The sequence below is a fragment of the Euleptes europaea genome, chromosome 20, assembly GCF_029931775.1.
Source record: "Euleptes europaea isolate rEulEur1 chromosome 20, rEulEur1.hap1, whole genome shotgun sequence".
Lineage (NCBI taxonomy): Eukaryota > Metazoa > Chordata > Lepidosauria > Squamata > Sphaerodactylidae > Euleptes > Euleptes europaea.
The window spans coordinates 6729699-6743566 of record NC_079331.1 but is presented as its reverse complement, the minus strand read 5'-3'; the positions used below and the strand labels follow the sequence as shown (position 1 = coordinate 6743566).

Here is a 13868-nt window from a genome sequence, read left to right as displayed (position 1 = left end):
AAATTAAATCAAAAGACTTTCCGTCTATATATTAGGAAGAATTTTCTAACAGTTAGAGCGGTTCCTCAGTGGAACAAGCTTCTTTGGGAGGTGGTAAGCTCTCCTTCCCTGGAGGTTTTTAAGCAGAGGCTAGATGGCCATCTGTCAGCAATGCTGATTCTATGACCTTAGGCAGATTGATGAGAGGGAGGGCATCTTGGCCATCTTCTGGGCATGGAGTATGGGTAGCTGGGTGTGTGTGGGGGAGGTAGTTGTGAATTTCCTGCCTTGTGCAGGGGGTTGGATTAGATGACCCTGGTGGTCTCTTCCAACTCTATGATTCTTTGATTCTAAGACTGCCTTCCTATTCAAAAGGCCCTTTTCATGAGGGAGATTGAGAATCAGAGAGATGCTTCAGCCCCAGTTTTTTATGGAGAGGGGCATTGGCTCAGTGGTAGAGCAGCTGCTTGGTATGCAGAAAGTCCCTGTTCAATTCTTGGATTCTCCACTTACAAAAAAAGAAAATGTTCAGGTAGTAGGTGATGGGGAAGACCTCTTTCTGGGACCTTGGAGAGCTGCTGCCAGCCTGAGCAAAGAGCACTGACCTTGCTGGACCAACGGTCCAACTCAGTATTTGTATCTAGAGGTTGGACATTTAAAAGGGGGTAAGAAGTCCGCCACAGCTGCTTCTCCATTTGAGATCCACTCTATGAGAAAAGTAAAATTCCAACATAAGGAAAATACCCTGTGTCTTGAAGGGGAGAGGGAATGACCTAGTCCTGACATCCTGGGCGGAGGAGTCTGCTGAGCAGCTGTTTGCCCGTAATGTAGTAGAAAAGGTTATGGATTGGGGAGGGGCTGTGGCTCAGTGACTGAGCATCTGCTTGGCATGCAGAAGGTCCCAGGTTCAATCCCCGGCACCTCCAGTTAAAAGGGACTAGACAAGTAGGTGATGTGAAAGACCTCTACCTGAGACCCTGGAGAGCCGCTGCCAGTCTGAGTAGACAATACTGACTTTGATAGACCAAGGGTCTGATTCAGTATAAGGCAGCTTCATGTGTTCCTGTGTTCATGGATGTGTTCGCTGAGGTCATGGATCTGAAAAACGCCATAAGCCATTTCCTGGAGGGGACACCCGTTTCCCCGGTATCTTCTCCGAAGTACCAAGGAGGAAGCTCCTCTCCCTCTTTATTCTACACCTGAAAAGCTGATGTGGTCAAAATAGGAAGGCCCAGCCTGCTCGCTAAGAGTCAGCAGGGCCGCTTGGAGGCTCTGCTTTTTTGCCAAAGGGAAAACAAAGTTCCACTCAACCCCAAGGCAGATGCGGCGTGTGCATCTCTCCCTAAGAAGATGGCTCTGCCCCTGGAGGGGAAAGTCCTAAAAGATTACATACAAGGGAACTGAGGCTTTTTAAATGCTTGTTAGAGGCTTCAGCAAAAGCCCGAAAAGCTTCTGTGGCTAATTTATATTTTGCAAGGTAATGCCAATGTGGCTGCATTAACTGAAGTCTGATCCGCTGCAAGATAAAAAGCTTTCCTCTTAATCTGGACTATTTTTTTTTTGCAGCACTTTATATGACTGATGCAAGTTTGCATTTCTCTGAGCTAATGGTTAGGGCTATGTGCACAGATGTATGTGAGCAAGGCCCCAGCAGGGATTTTATGGCTCAGAGTAGTTATTTGGGGAAGTCCAAAGACAAACTTTGGTAGATCCGAGCTGGAAGAACAGGTTCACAACGCAAAGCTTACATGCTGCAGAGCCCCCCCCCCTTCTTTTTCACCAACCCAAGACATGATTCTGGGGAGGGGCCGTGGCTCAGTGGTAGAGCATCTGCTTGGCATGCAGAAGGTTCCAGGTTCAATCCCCGGCCTCTCCAGTTAAAGGGACTAGGTGAGTAGGTGATGTGAAAGACATCTGCCGGAGGCCCTGGAGAGCCGCTGCCGGTCACAGTAGACAATACTGACTTTGATGGACCAAGGGTCTGATTCAGTATAAGGCAGCTTCATGGGGATAGGCCATGGCTCAGTGGTAGAGCCTTGGCTTGGCATGCAGAAGGTCCCAGGTTCAATCCCCGGCATCTCCAGTTAAAGGAACCAGGCAAGTAGATGATGTGAAAGACCTCTGCCTGAGACCCTGGAGAGCCTGCCGGTCTGAGTGGACAATACTGACTTTGACGGGCCAAGGGTCTGATTCAGTAGATTCATGTGTTAATGTGATGGTGTGGTTCGGGGGAACCCGTTATTAGGAATGCTATTCCCAGTGGCATGCGGGAGACCTTAAGAATGAGCTTTAAATGTAGACCAGTTGGATCGCAGAGCTTTGGATAGAAGCGGTTGCTGAATTGTAATCTTTGAGCAGACTTGGGTGTGATTGCACACCCTGTGTGCCTTCCCCAACACCTATGGTACATGTGCTCAGGTTTTATGGTTGCCGGGAAGATACTTGCTCATATTCCCTACAGCTCTGACATGGTGTGTTAGAAAAATGCTTAGAGCAAAGGCATTCTGTAGAAAAGTGCAGAGACGGATTTATTCAGAAATCAATAAAACCCAGCGTAGGAGCCACATATGGCCGTTCATCTGGAGAGCTGTGAATCTTAGTGGAATCCTTGCAAAAGTGTCAAAACTAATGGTACTTCCCTTCACTATCCTTCCTGATTTGTGTGTGTGTGTGTGTGTGGGAGAATCTGTTTCTTGAAGCAGTGGATTTTTACTGATTTTAAAACCTCTGACTTTTATCGATTGTCTCTTGCTGTAATCATTTTGGGAGCTGTACTCTTGTGGGACTTCAAAGAACCTCTTAGTCAAAAGGAAGGGGTGTTCTCATCCTTTTGGAAATTTAATGTTTCATGCTGTGGCCGACATGCACACAATCACATGTGCCAGAGGTCCATTTAAAGCAGTTTTAGATAACCTCTGTTTTCCTCATCACTGAGAGAGGAATCGCATGCTGAGAATAAAGTTGCCACACCAGGAAGTGCTTTAAAAAATGAATTTGGGCATGTTAGCATAACTAACGTCATTATTGTGCTGCCATCATTGACAGTTTAGACATGCAGTAATAATTACCAATTCTATTCTCATCGTACTAACAAGTTCTTTTTCATGTGCCCTATTTTCCATCCCTCCCTTTTTTCTTTTCCTTTAAAAAAAAATGAAATAAAGGGAGCGCGTTGAAAACACAAGTTCTCCTGGGGAGATGCAAGTGACGATTCAAAACCTCATGCCTGAGACAGTCTATGTTTTCAGAGTGGTAGCTCAGAACAAACATGGACCTGGAGAGAGTTCGGTACCACTGAAGGTGGCAACGCAACCCGAGGGTAAGCATTGAGCACCGCTCCATGTGGCAAACGATTAACCGACGCTTGTCGGCGTTCCTTCTTGTAGGACATATGGCACTAGGTGTGCATTAAGCTGATCTTTGGCTGAGCAAAGGAAGGCCTTTGGTGAGGGCTGCTGTCAATGGACCTTGCCTGTAGACTTCTCTGTGACATCCAACAGACCACTGTTGCAAACAGGACGCTGGGCTAGATTGACCATTGGTCTGGTCTGTCATGGCAGGGTTCCAGAGCCAGCGTGGTGTAGTGGTTAAGAGTGGTGGTTTGGAGCGGTGGAGTCTGATCTGGAGAACTGGGTCTGATTCCCCCACTCCTCCACGTGAGTGGCGGAGGCTGATCTGGTGATGCTGGTTGGTTTCCCCCACTACTCCACACGAAGCCAGCTGGGTGACCTTGGGCGAGTCACAGGCCTCTTTGATTCTGTTTGATTCTGTCTTAAGTGGTAGAGAAAGTCGACATATAAAAACCAACACTACTTCTTCCCCAGCACTGTGCCCATGAGTACCAGACACCTTTCCTGATGCCCACCAACTGTTTAGAGAAAATGGGTGGGGCCAGATGGGGCTTTTGTCCACCAGGGGTTTCCGGAGATCTGATTTGCTGTGCAGGTTTTTTAAAATTACATCTGCAGCAGCTGCCGCCCTAGGACAAGCATCTTCACTGTATGACTGAAGACCTTGATTATTTTTTTCAGTTCAGCTTCCTGGCCCGGCACCTAACATCCGGGCATCTGCCAACTCGCCCACGTCAATCACAATCAGTTGGGCCACCCCCTTATCTGGCAATGGTGAAATCCAGAACTACAAATTATACTACATGGAGAAGGAGACGGACAATGAACAGGTTTGATGAACAATTTCTTCTTTCTCGTCATGTTTGAACTGATTTTCCCCCTGTCTGGCTGCTGAGCAATATGTGCTAGTTAATCTGATCTGGAGCCCTAATGCTATATGAAGAGATGCTTTAGAGCAGAAACCTGTCCAGTTATGGTTTTGATTCACTAGCTGATGCTTAACATCATATTAATTTTACATTTTTAACCAGGCATATTTTAAAAAATTGAATTAAACCAAACACATTAATACAAATGTGATGTCATGGGTTTGTATGTAAATTAAAAAAACACACAATTTCTTCTTGACAGCTTATGGTGGCAATTGAACTCTAGCCTTTTTAGTACAACCACAGTAAAATTGCAGCTTATGTCATGGTTATCCTTTCTGTAAATCTATACAGTCGTTAAGTGGGGTCTTAGAAAATACCATCGTTCTAACAGCTAAACAGATGCTGTTTTATTGTCTGGCAACAGATGAGCTTATTGACATCGCTTGCCTTGTTCCATTCTCAGAAGGACCACATTTTGAACTGAAAACAGTGGTCAAGGCCAGTTCAGATAAACCAAGGGAACTCTCTTATGCCTTTATGACACAGCAGGCTTCTGCTGATTTCACTGATGCCTGAACTTTTAATGGTTTTCATCAGCATTTTCAGTTGACTAGATAAGCAACGCTAACAGTAGTAAACCCTAATAAAGAAGGGAAAGAGGGAAGATTGGCCTGTCCTCTCCTCACCTCTCTTCTGCTTTCCAGGCTGTAGAGCCACACAACCTGCAGTCGAAGCCCTTGACCTCTAACTTGAGTAATATTCCAAAGCACCTTTCTGAGAGCCCCTCTCAGAGCCAGACGGTACTGCTAACTGGTGTACGTGTATGCACACGCATACATGTGTACATGCTGGTGTTTCAAACCAATAGAGGAATCAGAGCCACAACATTAGGAGAATGCGTCCCAGTCTTTGTAAAGACTGCAATGTTTGCCTCTTATCAAATCTCAGGACATTGACGTCGGAGGCCTTTCCTACACGATAAACGGTTTGAAGAAATATACAGAGTACAATTTCCGAGTGGTGGCCTACAATAAACACGGCCCGGGAGTTTCCACGCAAGATGTCGGCGTTCGAACTCTGTCTGATGGTGAGCATCTTTTTAATGGCGGTCCACTGTAATTTTTAATTTAAATGGGGTTTTTTTGTTTGCGGACTTAGTTTCGGCATACGAATCTGCCTGACCATGTCTTTGTATCTTATATATCCCCCAGTGTGGATGAAAAATCCACAAAGAGGGGTATCATAAGGGCTAAGGAAAAGTTTCTGCAAGACGAGGGTCAAAAAAATCCTAAAAGTTTGAAAGATCCCTTTTCAGATTTACAGCTTTATTACAACTCATCCCTTATTTTTTTATTTGCAAAAAGTATTGTATTGTCTACATTATACTAACATACTGAAAGCAAAGCGGCTTGCAAGCTGCCCTTAGCCAAACAAAAGTTTTAATGCAGTGTTTACTCTAGCTGTTGGATTAAAGCGCAACATTGCCTCATTTAAGAGCACCCATAACCATTCGATTACAGAAGGATAAAGTGATAAGATTAACAGGATGAATGGACATGTGATGGGCTGCCAAAGACAATCTTGAAATACGTTCATCTTTTTATTTGTCTTTTTTAATGTTGCAGATATAATACCATCCATATTCTTCTCTAGTTATCTGGTATTTGGGGTGGGCGGGGGTGTCTATGTGGTCTTGGGCCTATGGCCACATCTCAAGCAGTGCTAGGGGGTACATCTTTAAAAAGTGCAACATGTCAGTGAGCCTGCCTCTCCCTCAATTGACCTTGTTGTGTCTGTAGTTTTCAGCGTTTTCTTCCAGCCTGGCTTTGATATCGGATGAGCCAGGCTGGAGGAAAAGTGCTGAAAAAAAGCAGAGAACAGTGAGGCAAGGCAGCAGCAAAGTTTTGTTCCCTTCTTCCATGTACTTTTTTTTGAATTTCCTTTTTTTTAAAAAATAGTAGGCCTCCCTACCTCCTACTTTAGATGTGATAAGGCGGACACACGTATAAAAACACATGGGTCTACCCATAAGGCCTAAATTTTGGCCTTCGCTATTACTTCTTGCATTACTAAATAGAGATGGGGTTTATATAATCTATTTTGATCTGACTTTTTTTGTCCAGAGAAAAAAGGTTGTACGTATTGCTTTTTGTAAACGACCCTCCTGAGTTAAATATTACTGGCACTTACCAGAGCAGATGTGCGGTGTACAAGTCTGCCTGAAGGACTGATTCACATGAGAGTGAATTATCCCTATGCCTAGATCCCCGTGGAAGCATAATGTGTAAATATGTATACAAAATAGCGGGATTGCTTCCCTACTAACGCATGAACTCTGGCTGCCTCCTTGTGTGCGCATAGATCATTGACGAGGCCCTGCTTAAAGTTCCCCATCGTCTGATGCAAGGTGGGTGGTTCCGAGGATTAGGCCTTTCTCAGTAGTTTCTCCCTCCCTAGAGAGTCCTGCCAAGCTCACTTGTTTGTTGAGTTTCAGGAGGATTGTAAAGACTCACCTTGTCAGGCAGGCTTTTTGCTGTGTGTACTGTGTGCCGCTTGAATTTCTGTAGATAATTGCGCTTATGCTTCCTTATAGTTGGATTTGTTATATCGTTTTGTGCTGTTGTGAGCTATTTGGAAAGCTTTGGCTAGAAATGGTTTAGTAATTATCAAACAGCATTTGCAGGATTACAGCACACTTGTTTGCGTGCGTGTGTGTGCGTTGCATGTTTGTGTCACGTTCACACGGTCTTTCCTTCGAGTCCCTTGCCTCCTGCTGCTGAAGTAGTAACCAGTTTGCTTCCTCTTTAATTTGCACTTCTTTAGATTGCTGTGGAAAAATAAATATAAGTTCCGGCCAAGTGGGCACAGCTTCTGTACGCGTTGCCCATATTGTATGCCAGGCGCGCTGGTGTGCTGAGAGGGAAATACTAGTGAGCCACAAGAAGTTAATTTAGGAAATAGTAAAAGGAGCCTGACCTGGATGGCCCAGGCTAGCCTGATCTCGTCAGATCTCAGAAGCTAAGCAGGGTCGACCCTGGTTAGTAATTGGATGGGAGACCACCAAGGAATACCAGGATCACGATACAGAGGAAGGCACTGGCAAACCACCTCTGTTAGTCTCTTTCCTTGGAAACCCTACGGGGTTGCCATAAGTTGGCTGCGACTTGATGGCACTTTACACACACAAAAGGAGCCTGAGATAGCCCCACCCTTTTGATGGGATTGTATGATTCTCTGTTCTGGCCTTGTCTCATTCAGTCCAGCCCCCCCACTGGGGCCAAGTAATTCTCACCCATCTTTGCATCAACGGTGACTGGATCCAGTTACTCCTGATGCAAAGACTCAGCAGAATGACCTACCCTCCGAAAGGGCTGTCTGTATGAGTCACTGCTCTGGTATGCCTCTTGACTGGAAGAAGGCTAGAACAGTAACTCATACAGCAACACACAGATGAACTCTTCTGAGAACAGGTATTTCCTTTTTTTAAAACTCTCTAAAAGTAAATGTTTCAACTATGTGAATGAACAAACCTCTCATTTTCATTTTTTAAAGAGAGTCTCTGATAGCTACGTTTGGGAACTCTGATATATATAAAACTATATCTACTGTATCAAAGTCTGGTTGGTCACTGTGAGAACAGACTGCTGGACTTGATGGACCTTGGTCTGATCCAGCATGGCTTTTCTGATGTTGTTAAGGTCCAGTGTTCTTTTAAAGTCCCCCCCCCCCCCGAAAAAAGTAGATGTACCCAGACATCACAGTAAACTACAGCTTATTGCACAGACTCTGGTTATTCTTCCAGGCATACATAATAAACCACAGTTTGTAAATCCCAAGTGGTCTGCTGCCTGTGTCCTTTCCTGCCTTCAAGCAGAAGCCCCGGGTGCTTTCTGAAGCTCCTTTGCATTGCTGTGCTGCTGGCAAAGCCTCACTGCCGAGGCAGCCTACTTTCTGTTAGTCAATGGCAGTTAATGTGGGGCTGTGGGGGGGATGAGAAGCCTAGGGCAAACCTTTTTTAACCATTGATTGATCATCAACTTCCCTCCTCCTGGACTTGCTGTGTTCTTGAGTTTTTCTGTTCCAGAAAAAAATACGTTTACAGTCCCCCCCCCCCCCCCCCGGGAGCCCTTTAAATTTCCCCTTGGGCGAGGTTTAACTCTCCAGCAGTGCAATCGGATGTAGAGTTTCTCCAGTCTTAGCTCACTGAAATCAGTGGGCTTAGATTGGTGTGACTCTACATAGGATTGCACTGTGAAGCACGTTCCCACTTGCGGAGTCATTGCTAACGGTGGTGGGGTACGCATGGAGGGAAAGGCACTGCCCTTAAAAGGCATAGTCAGTGATAACAAGATTTTGTGTTTGCCTATGCTTCCCTCTCTGTATGCAGGAGGCTAAGAGGGACAGGACTGTTGAACAAATAAAGATTTCTGTATTCAGATGTCATGACAAACCTCAGTATAAACCACAGTTTACAAGCCAGGTACAAACCATGGTTTAGATTTCCGGTTTAGCACCATCAACAACCATAGTTTAAGACTCAGATTTACTGTCCCATCTGAATGCAGCCTCTGCCTTTATTGCCACATTCACATCCCTCCCTTCTTTCCAAGTTGCTCATAGAGTTTACATGGAGTTCCCAGATAGTTTACTGTCCATGTAGCTATCTGGGCCAGACCTGCTTAAGTTTGGTTACCTGGTTAGAGTTATGGGCCTTCAGTCCACTTTGGGGGCCTGTTTTCTCTGAAGTATGTAGTTTCCCACACTTAAGGTTTGCTTTGTGGTTTTGCCTATACTTTTATGAAGGGTCCCCTTTAGCTATATGGTGCTTTACCATAAATCATGTTCTCATTTGTACTTCTGTTATTTTGAGCCGCCCTTTTGAATTGGTTTTGAATAACTCCTTCAATGTTTCTAGTTCCCAGTGCTGCACCTCAGAATCTGTCTCTGGAAGTACAGAACTCCAGGGTAAGATGCTCTCTTTTTGTTATTGACCTGGGGCAGAAAGAGCCCAGCCTCTGAATCTGTTTCTAACTTCCATATTATCCATATCACATTGGCTATTGTCTTTATCACCCTAAGTTGAAGGGGTTTGAGTGGAAGGCATCTTTTAAGGGAGTGGAGGAGGAGATTTGGGGGTTGCTATTTTATTTCTGCTTTAATTGATTGTTTAGCTATTATTGTAAGCTTCCTTGAACCACAAGAAAAGGCAGGTTACAAATGTTTTAATTAATAAATATCTTCTTAATATTTCACTAAATGTTGAGCCTGTGAAGTGTAAGACATTTTATTTATCAGCTGGCTCCTTCAGTTGTGCACATTTTTGTCGTCCCTTGGACACCTTTCAAGTTAGTATGTTTGAAAAGGAAGCAGATGTTGCTGGTTTCGTTCATTGTAGCCATCGTTGCTGGGTTAAGGTGTTCTCTGCTTCAGGAACACCAAAGGCAGGCATTGCAGAAGTGCACAAGGAAGAGAAAAGTAATGAGTAAGGAAGAGAAAACTTAGATTTGACTTTCACCAATGTTTGCAAATTTTCCAAGGCCACTTACTTGCTTTCTAGTATGTGTTGACCTGAAAATAAAATCATGCTATTTTGGACAATGGGTTTAAATTTCAGAGCTGTTTCCCATTCAGCTACGTTAGAGCAGCAATACTCAGATGGCTCAGGAGCCAAATGTGGCTCTTTGACATGTCACTGATGGCTCTTCTGAGTGCTGTTCCCCAACGTGGCACCTGTCCCGTGCTTCATGTAAATGGGCCCTGTGGGGCTTGTGCTGGGCAGTTGGTTCCCCGTCACAAAAAAGCCATCCTCACCAGAAGAACAGATAAGCCGCAAGCCTCCCTGAGGTGCGAACATCCTACCAGGGATGGAAGTAAATGTGCTTCTTTTGGTTGATGGTGATTGCAGGCGTGGCTCTCCATGAGCTGCAGAGTGAGTGGCACTGCATTAGGGGTATTAGAGGTACACACTTTAAAAAAAAAGGTTATTTAAATTGTTCCTTTAATCAACGGTATTTAAGTTGATGAAGCAACCAGGACTGGGGAAATTTAGCATGAAGGATGTGATCCGCAATTTCTTCTAAATTCCCCAGAGCATCCTGATGCATTGGCAGCCCCCTCCTGTGGGGACACACAATGGGCAAATCACTGGCTATAAGATTCGCTACCGGAAAGTAACCCGCAAAAGCGATGTGACCGAAAGCATCATCGGGACACAACTTTCCCAGCTAATTGAAGGTGAGTGGGTCAGAATTCTACTTCATTTCTTATATTTGCGGAACAATTTTAAAATATCTCACCGTGTAACTGTTTCCTTCCCCCCCCCCCCCCCCCGTTAAATGTTGGCATGCATTTCAGTGCAGTGTTTTTAAACTGTTTATGGGGATTCTGGCTGTTTTTAAAAATTTGACTAAATGCTCTGTTATAGGAAATGCAGAAGGGGAGGGGGAAGAACAATCCGAAGAGCAAATTTTTCTTGGCGGTGAACAAATCTCACGTTCTTTTGCCACTGGCCTGCAGCGAAAAGTCATTATGTGTCACCACCTTGTAGCATCAGTCTGACAAATAATAATTTGTGTCAATTGCGTCTGCTGGAATCTTGCTGCAAGCCTGGTTGCCTGCTGCTCCTAGCCTCAGGTTATGCTCAAGCGGCGAAAGGTCAAAATGCAAAGCTCTTAGCTAAGCTGGATCCATGTCAGGTTAGCCTCAGACTCTATTGCGGCCATGTGCGGCTGTTCATTTAGCCCCTCGTTTGGTTTCCCTATTTGCAAGCTATTACTATCAGTTGCCGGAACAGTTGACGTTTTAATTAGAAGGAGTGGGGCTTTGCAGTTGCTGTGGAAAACTGTATTTTGACACTGCGTTCTTACATCAGGTCTCGAACGGGGCACGGAGTACAGCTTCCGGGTGGCTGCCTTAACGGTCAATGGAACGGGACCGTCTACTGATTGGGTGTCGGCAGAAACCTTTGAAAGTGACCTTGACGGTACGCATATAAAGATAAACTGTGAATGAGTGTTTGAGAACAGGTTTGTCAAGGTGAAGACCTCAAAATGCAGATGCAGGAAGGAAAAATAGAGCAAGTGGGGCTATTGCAGCAGCACTGGCCCTTCCCCTTCCCTGTCCCCTTGCATGGCCAAGACATTGTGGTGCCAGCCATAATTGTACTAGCACCTGTTCAGCTGTATCATGTATATTTTTGTTGGTTTGATCCCCAGCCCATCTCTTTTGGCCAAAATGCCGTTTATGTTAGGGCGGAGAGGCGTATGTACTCAGTGTAATCTCGTAGCAAGATAATGTAATACTTTGGATTTAATAGCTTGTTCCAGTTAAATGATTTAAATAGCTTTCCCCTCCCGTTTGTAGAATCTCGTGTTCCAGACGTCCCGAGCTCCCTACACGTCCGTCCGCTTGTAACGAGCATCGTTGTGAGCTGGACTCCGCCTGAAAACCAGAACATTGTGGTCAGAGGCTATGCGATTGGGTACGGTGTAGGGAGCCCCCATGCACAGACCATCAAGGTGGATTATAAACAACGATACTACACTATTGAAAACTTGGGTAAGGAGAATACGATAATGCTAACTGCGTTTTGCTGTGGTATTTTTGAAATAACAATGCAAAAGTAATATTGACCTGTGTATGTTCAGAGTACCTCCTGTTTTATTTTGACCAGTAGACCACTCCTCTACTCTAGAGTAGAGCCAGCATGTCATAGTGGTTAAGAGCGGCTGACTCTAATCTGGAGTTTGATTCCCCGCTCCTCCACGTGAAGCCTGCTGGGTGATCTTGGGCTAGTCACAGTTCTCTGAGAACTCTCAGCCCTACCTACCTCACAAGACGTCTGTTGTGGGGAGGGGAAGGGAAGGTGATTGTAAGCCACTTTGAGACTCCTTCAAGAGAGAGAAAAGCAGGGTATAAAAACCAGTTCTTCTTCTTCTAAAAGTGACCACCATGCTTATCCACTCTGTATGCTCTTCTGTGTTGACCAAATAATAAGAATGAAACCAGAAAACCTCCCCTAAGATACAGGATTGGATTTCAAAAATAAAAGAGGTGTATATTTTAGAGAAGTTAACCGCTTACCCAAAAAAATAATGATATTAATAGTGTAGATCTGTTATGGACAAGAACGATTCAAAGAACTGAAATGTCCATCTTACAATAAGATATAGTTTTGGTTAAGCAAGAAAGGGCTACAGTTGCAGGGTTGTAAAGCATTTTATGTGACTATGTTATTATGTGACGCTTTGTTTTTAGTTTATGTATATAGTTATTGTTAACTATCTATTTTTATGAATAAACTATTTTTTTTTTAAAAAAAGGAAACCAATGTACAAAATGTACGTTGGTTTCCTTCTTTTTTTAAAAAAATAGGAAATACTTTTTTTGGTTAGTTCTGGGATTGGAATAAGTTTGACGAAAATAACTGGTGGGGGTTGGTTTATACATACTGGCATATGAATTTTGCTCTGTGAATGTAGAGGGCAGCTGTACCTTCTGATATGCCCAGACAGGGGAACAGGGGAAAACCCTTTTCTTTTACTGAGTTCATTTTTTCTCAGTTACTAAATGCTGTAGTAATAATGAAGAATTTGGAATGAAAATTGGGAATAACAGTTTGGATTTTTCCCCTTTAGATCCCAGCTCCCATTACGTCATCACTCTGAAAGCGTATAACAATGTTGGGGAAGGAATCCCACTCTATGAAAGCGCGGTGACCAGGGCTTATACAGGTAAAGGATAAGGCTTGCCCTGTTTGTTTCGTGGCTCCCAGAAATCTGCCTTGAATGTTGAGGTTCCAATTCCTGGGGTGTTTTATGGCTCGCAGAGCTTTTCTTTCCAAGAATATCTCGTTAGACCATATATTAAGCAAAACACTTAGATCTGGTCATAGTTGTTTGAAATTTATTTCACAGCTGCTACCATCACATTTTTACGTTGGCCGCAACACTTTTTACGTTGGATGCAAATGTGCACACAAAACCTGGCCTTGTTTTCATGACAAAATTTGGCGGCTGATGCTCCCCCCCCCCCATTGTGAACATGTTCTGACACGCTTCAGACAATCTTGACATAACTCTTAAAGCCTCCTATTCTTAAAGGTACATGCCATACAGCAAACACTGTGGCATACCAGTATCCCACTTCCTGCGGCAGAGTAGCCATCATGTGTGTATGCGTGCTACTCTTTAAGCAGCCCCAGGCATTTAAAGATGGGTATATATATCCACAAGGAGCCCCGTGGCGCAGAGTGGTCAGCTGCAGTACTGCAGTCCAAGCTCTGCTCATGACCTGAGTTCGATCCCGATGGGAGTTGGTTTCAGGTAGCCAGCTCAAGGTTGACTCAGCCTTCCATCCTTCCCAGGTCGGTCAAATGAGTCCCCAGCTTGCTTGGGGGTAAAGGGAAGATGACTGGGGAAGGCACTGGCAAACCACCCCGAAAACAAAGTCTGCCTAGTAAACGTCGGGATGTGATGTCACCCCATGGGTCAGGAATGACCCAGTGCTTGTACAGGAGACCTTTACCTTTTTACTTTATATATATCCACACTGCTGTAGGAAGCACCTGTGAGTACTGTTCTTTACTGCAGAACAGGTGTCCGTACCCTTTATCTCACAATGCCCTAGGTATACTGAACGACGGGTGGAGATAATCTTAGCTGGCTAT

The 13868-nt window shown here is 44.5% G+C and overlaps 1 protein-coding gene across 1 annotated transcript in view; it reads left to right on the top strand.

Moving 5' to 3' along the window:
- The window catches only part of NEO1 (neogenin 1), a 330696-nt gene that overhangs the window by 291165 nt on the left and 25663 nt on the right, over positions 1-13868 (top strand). The window contains exons 10-17 of the mRNA XM_056866058.1: positions 3144-3298; positions 4011-4159; positions 5150-5288; positions 9117-9166; positions 10291-10435; positions 11073-11183; positions 11564-11758; positions 12838-12933. Coding sequence (XP_056722036.1) covers positions 3144-3298; positions 4011-4159; positions 5150-5288; positions 9117-9166; positions 10291-10435; positions 11073-11183; positions 11564-11758; positions 12838-12933 — 1040 coding nt within the window. The remainder of the gene's footprint in view (positions 1-3143; positions 3299-4010; positions 4160-5149; positions 5289-9116; positions 9167-10290; positions 10436-11072; positions 11184-11563; positions 11759-12837; positions 12934-13868) is intronic.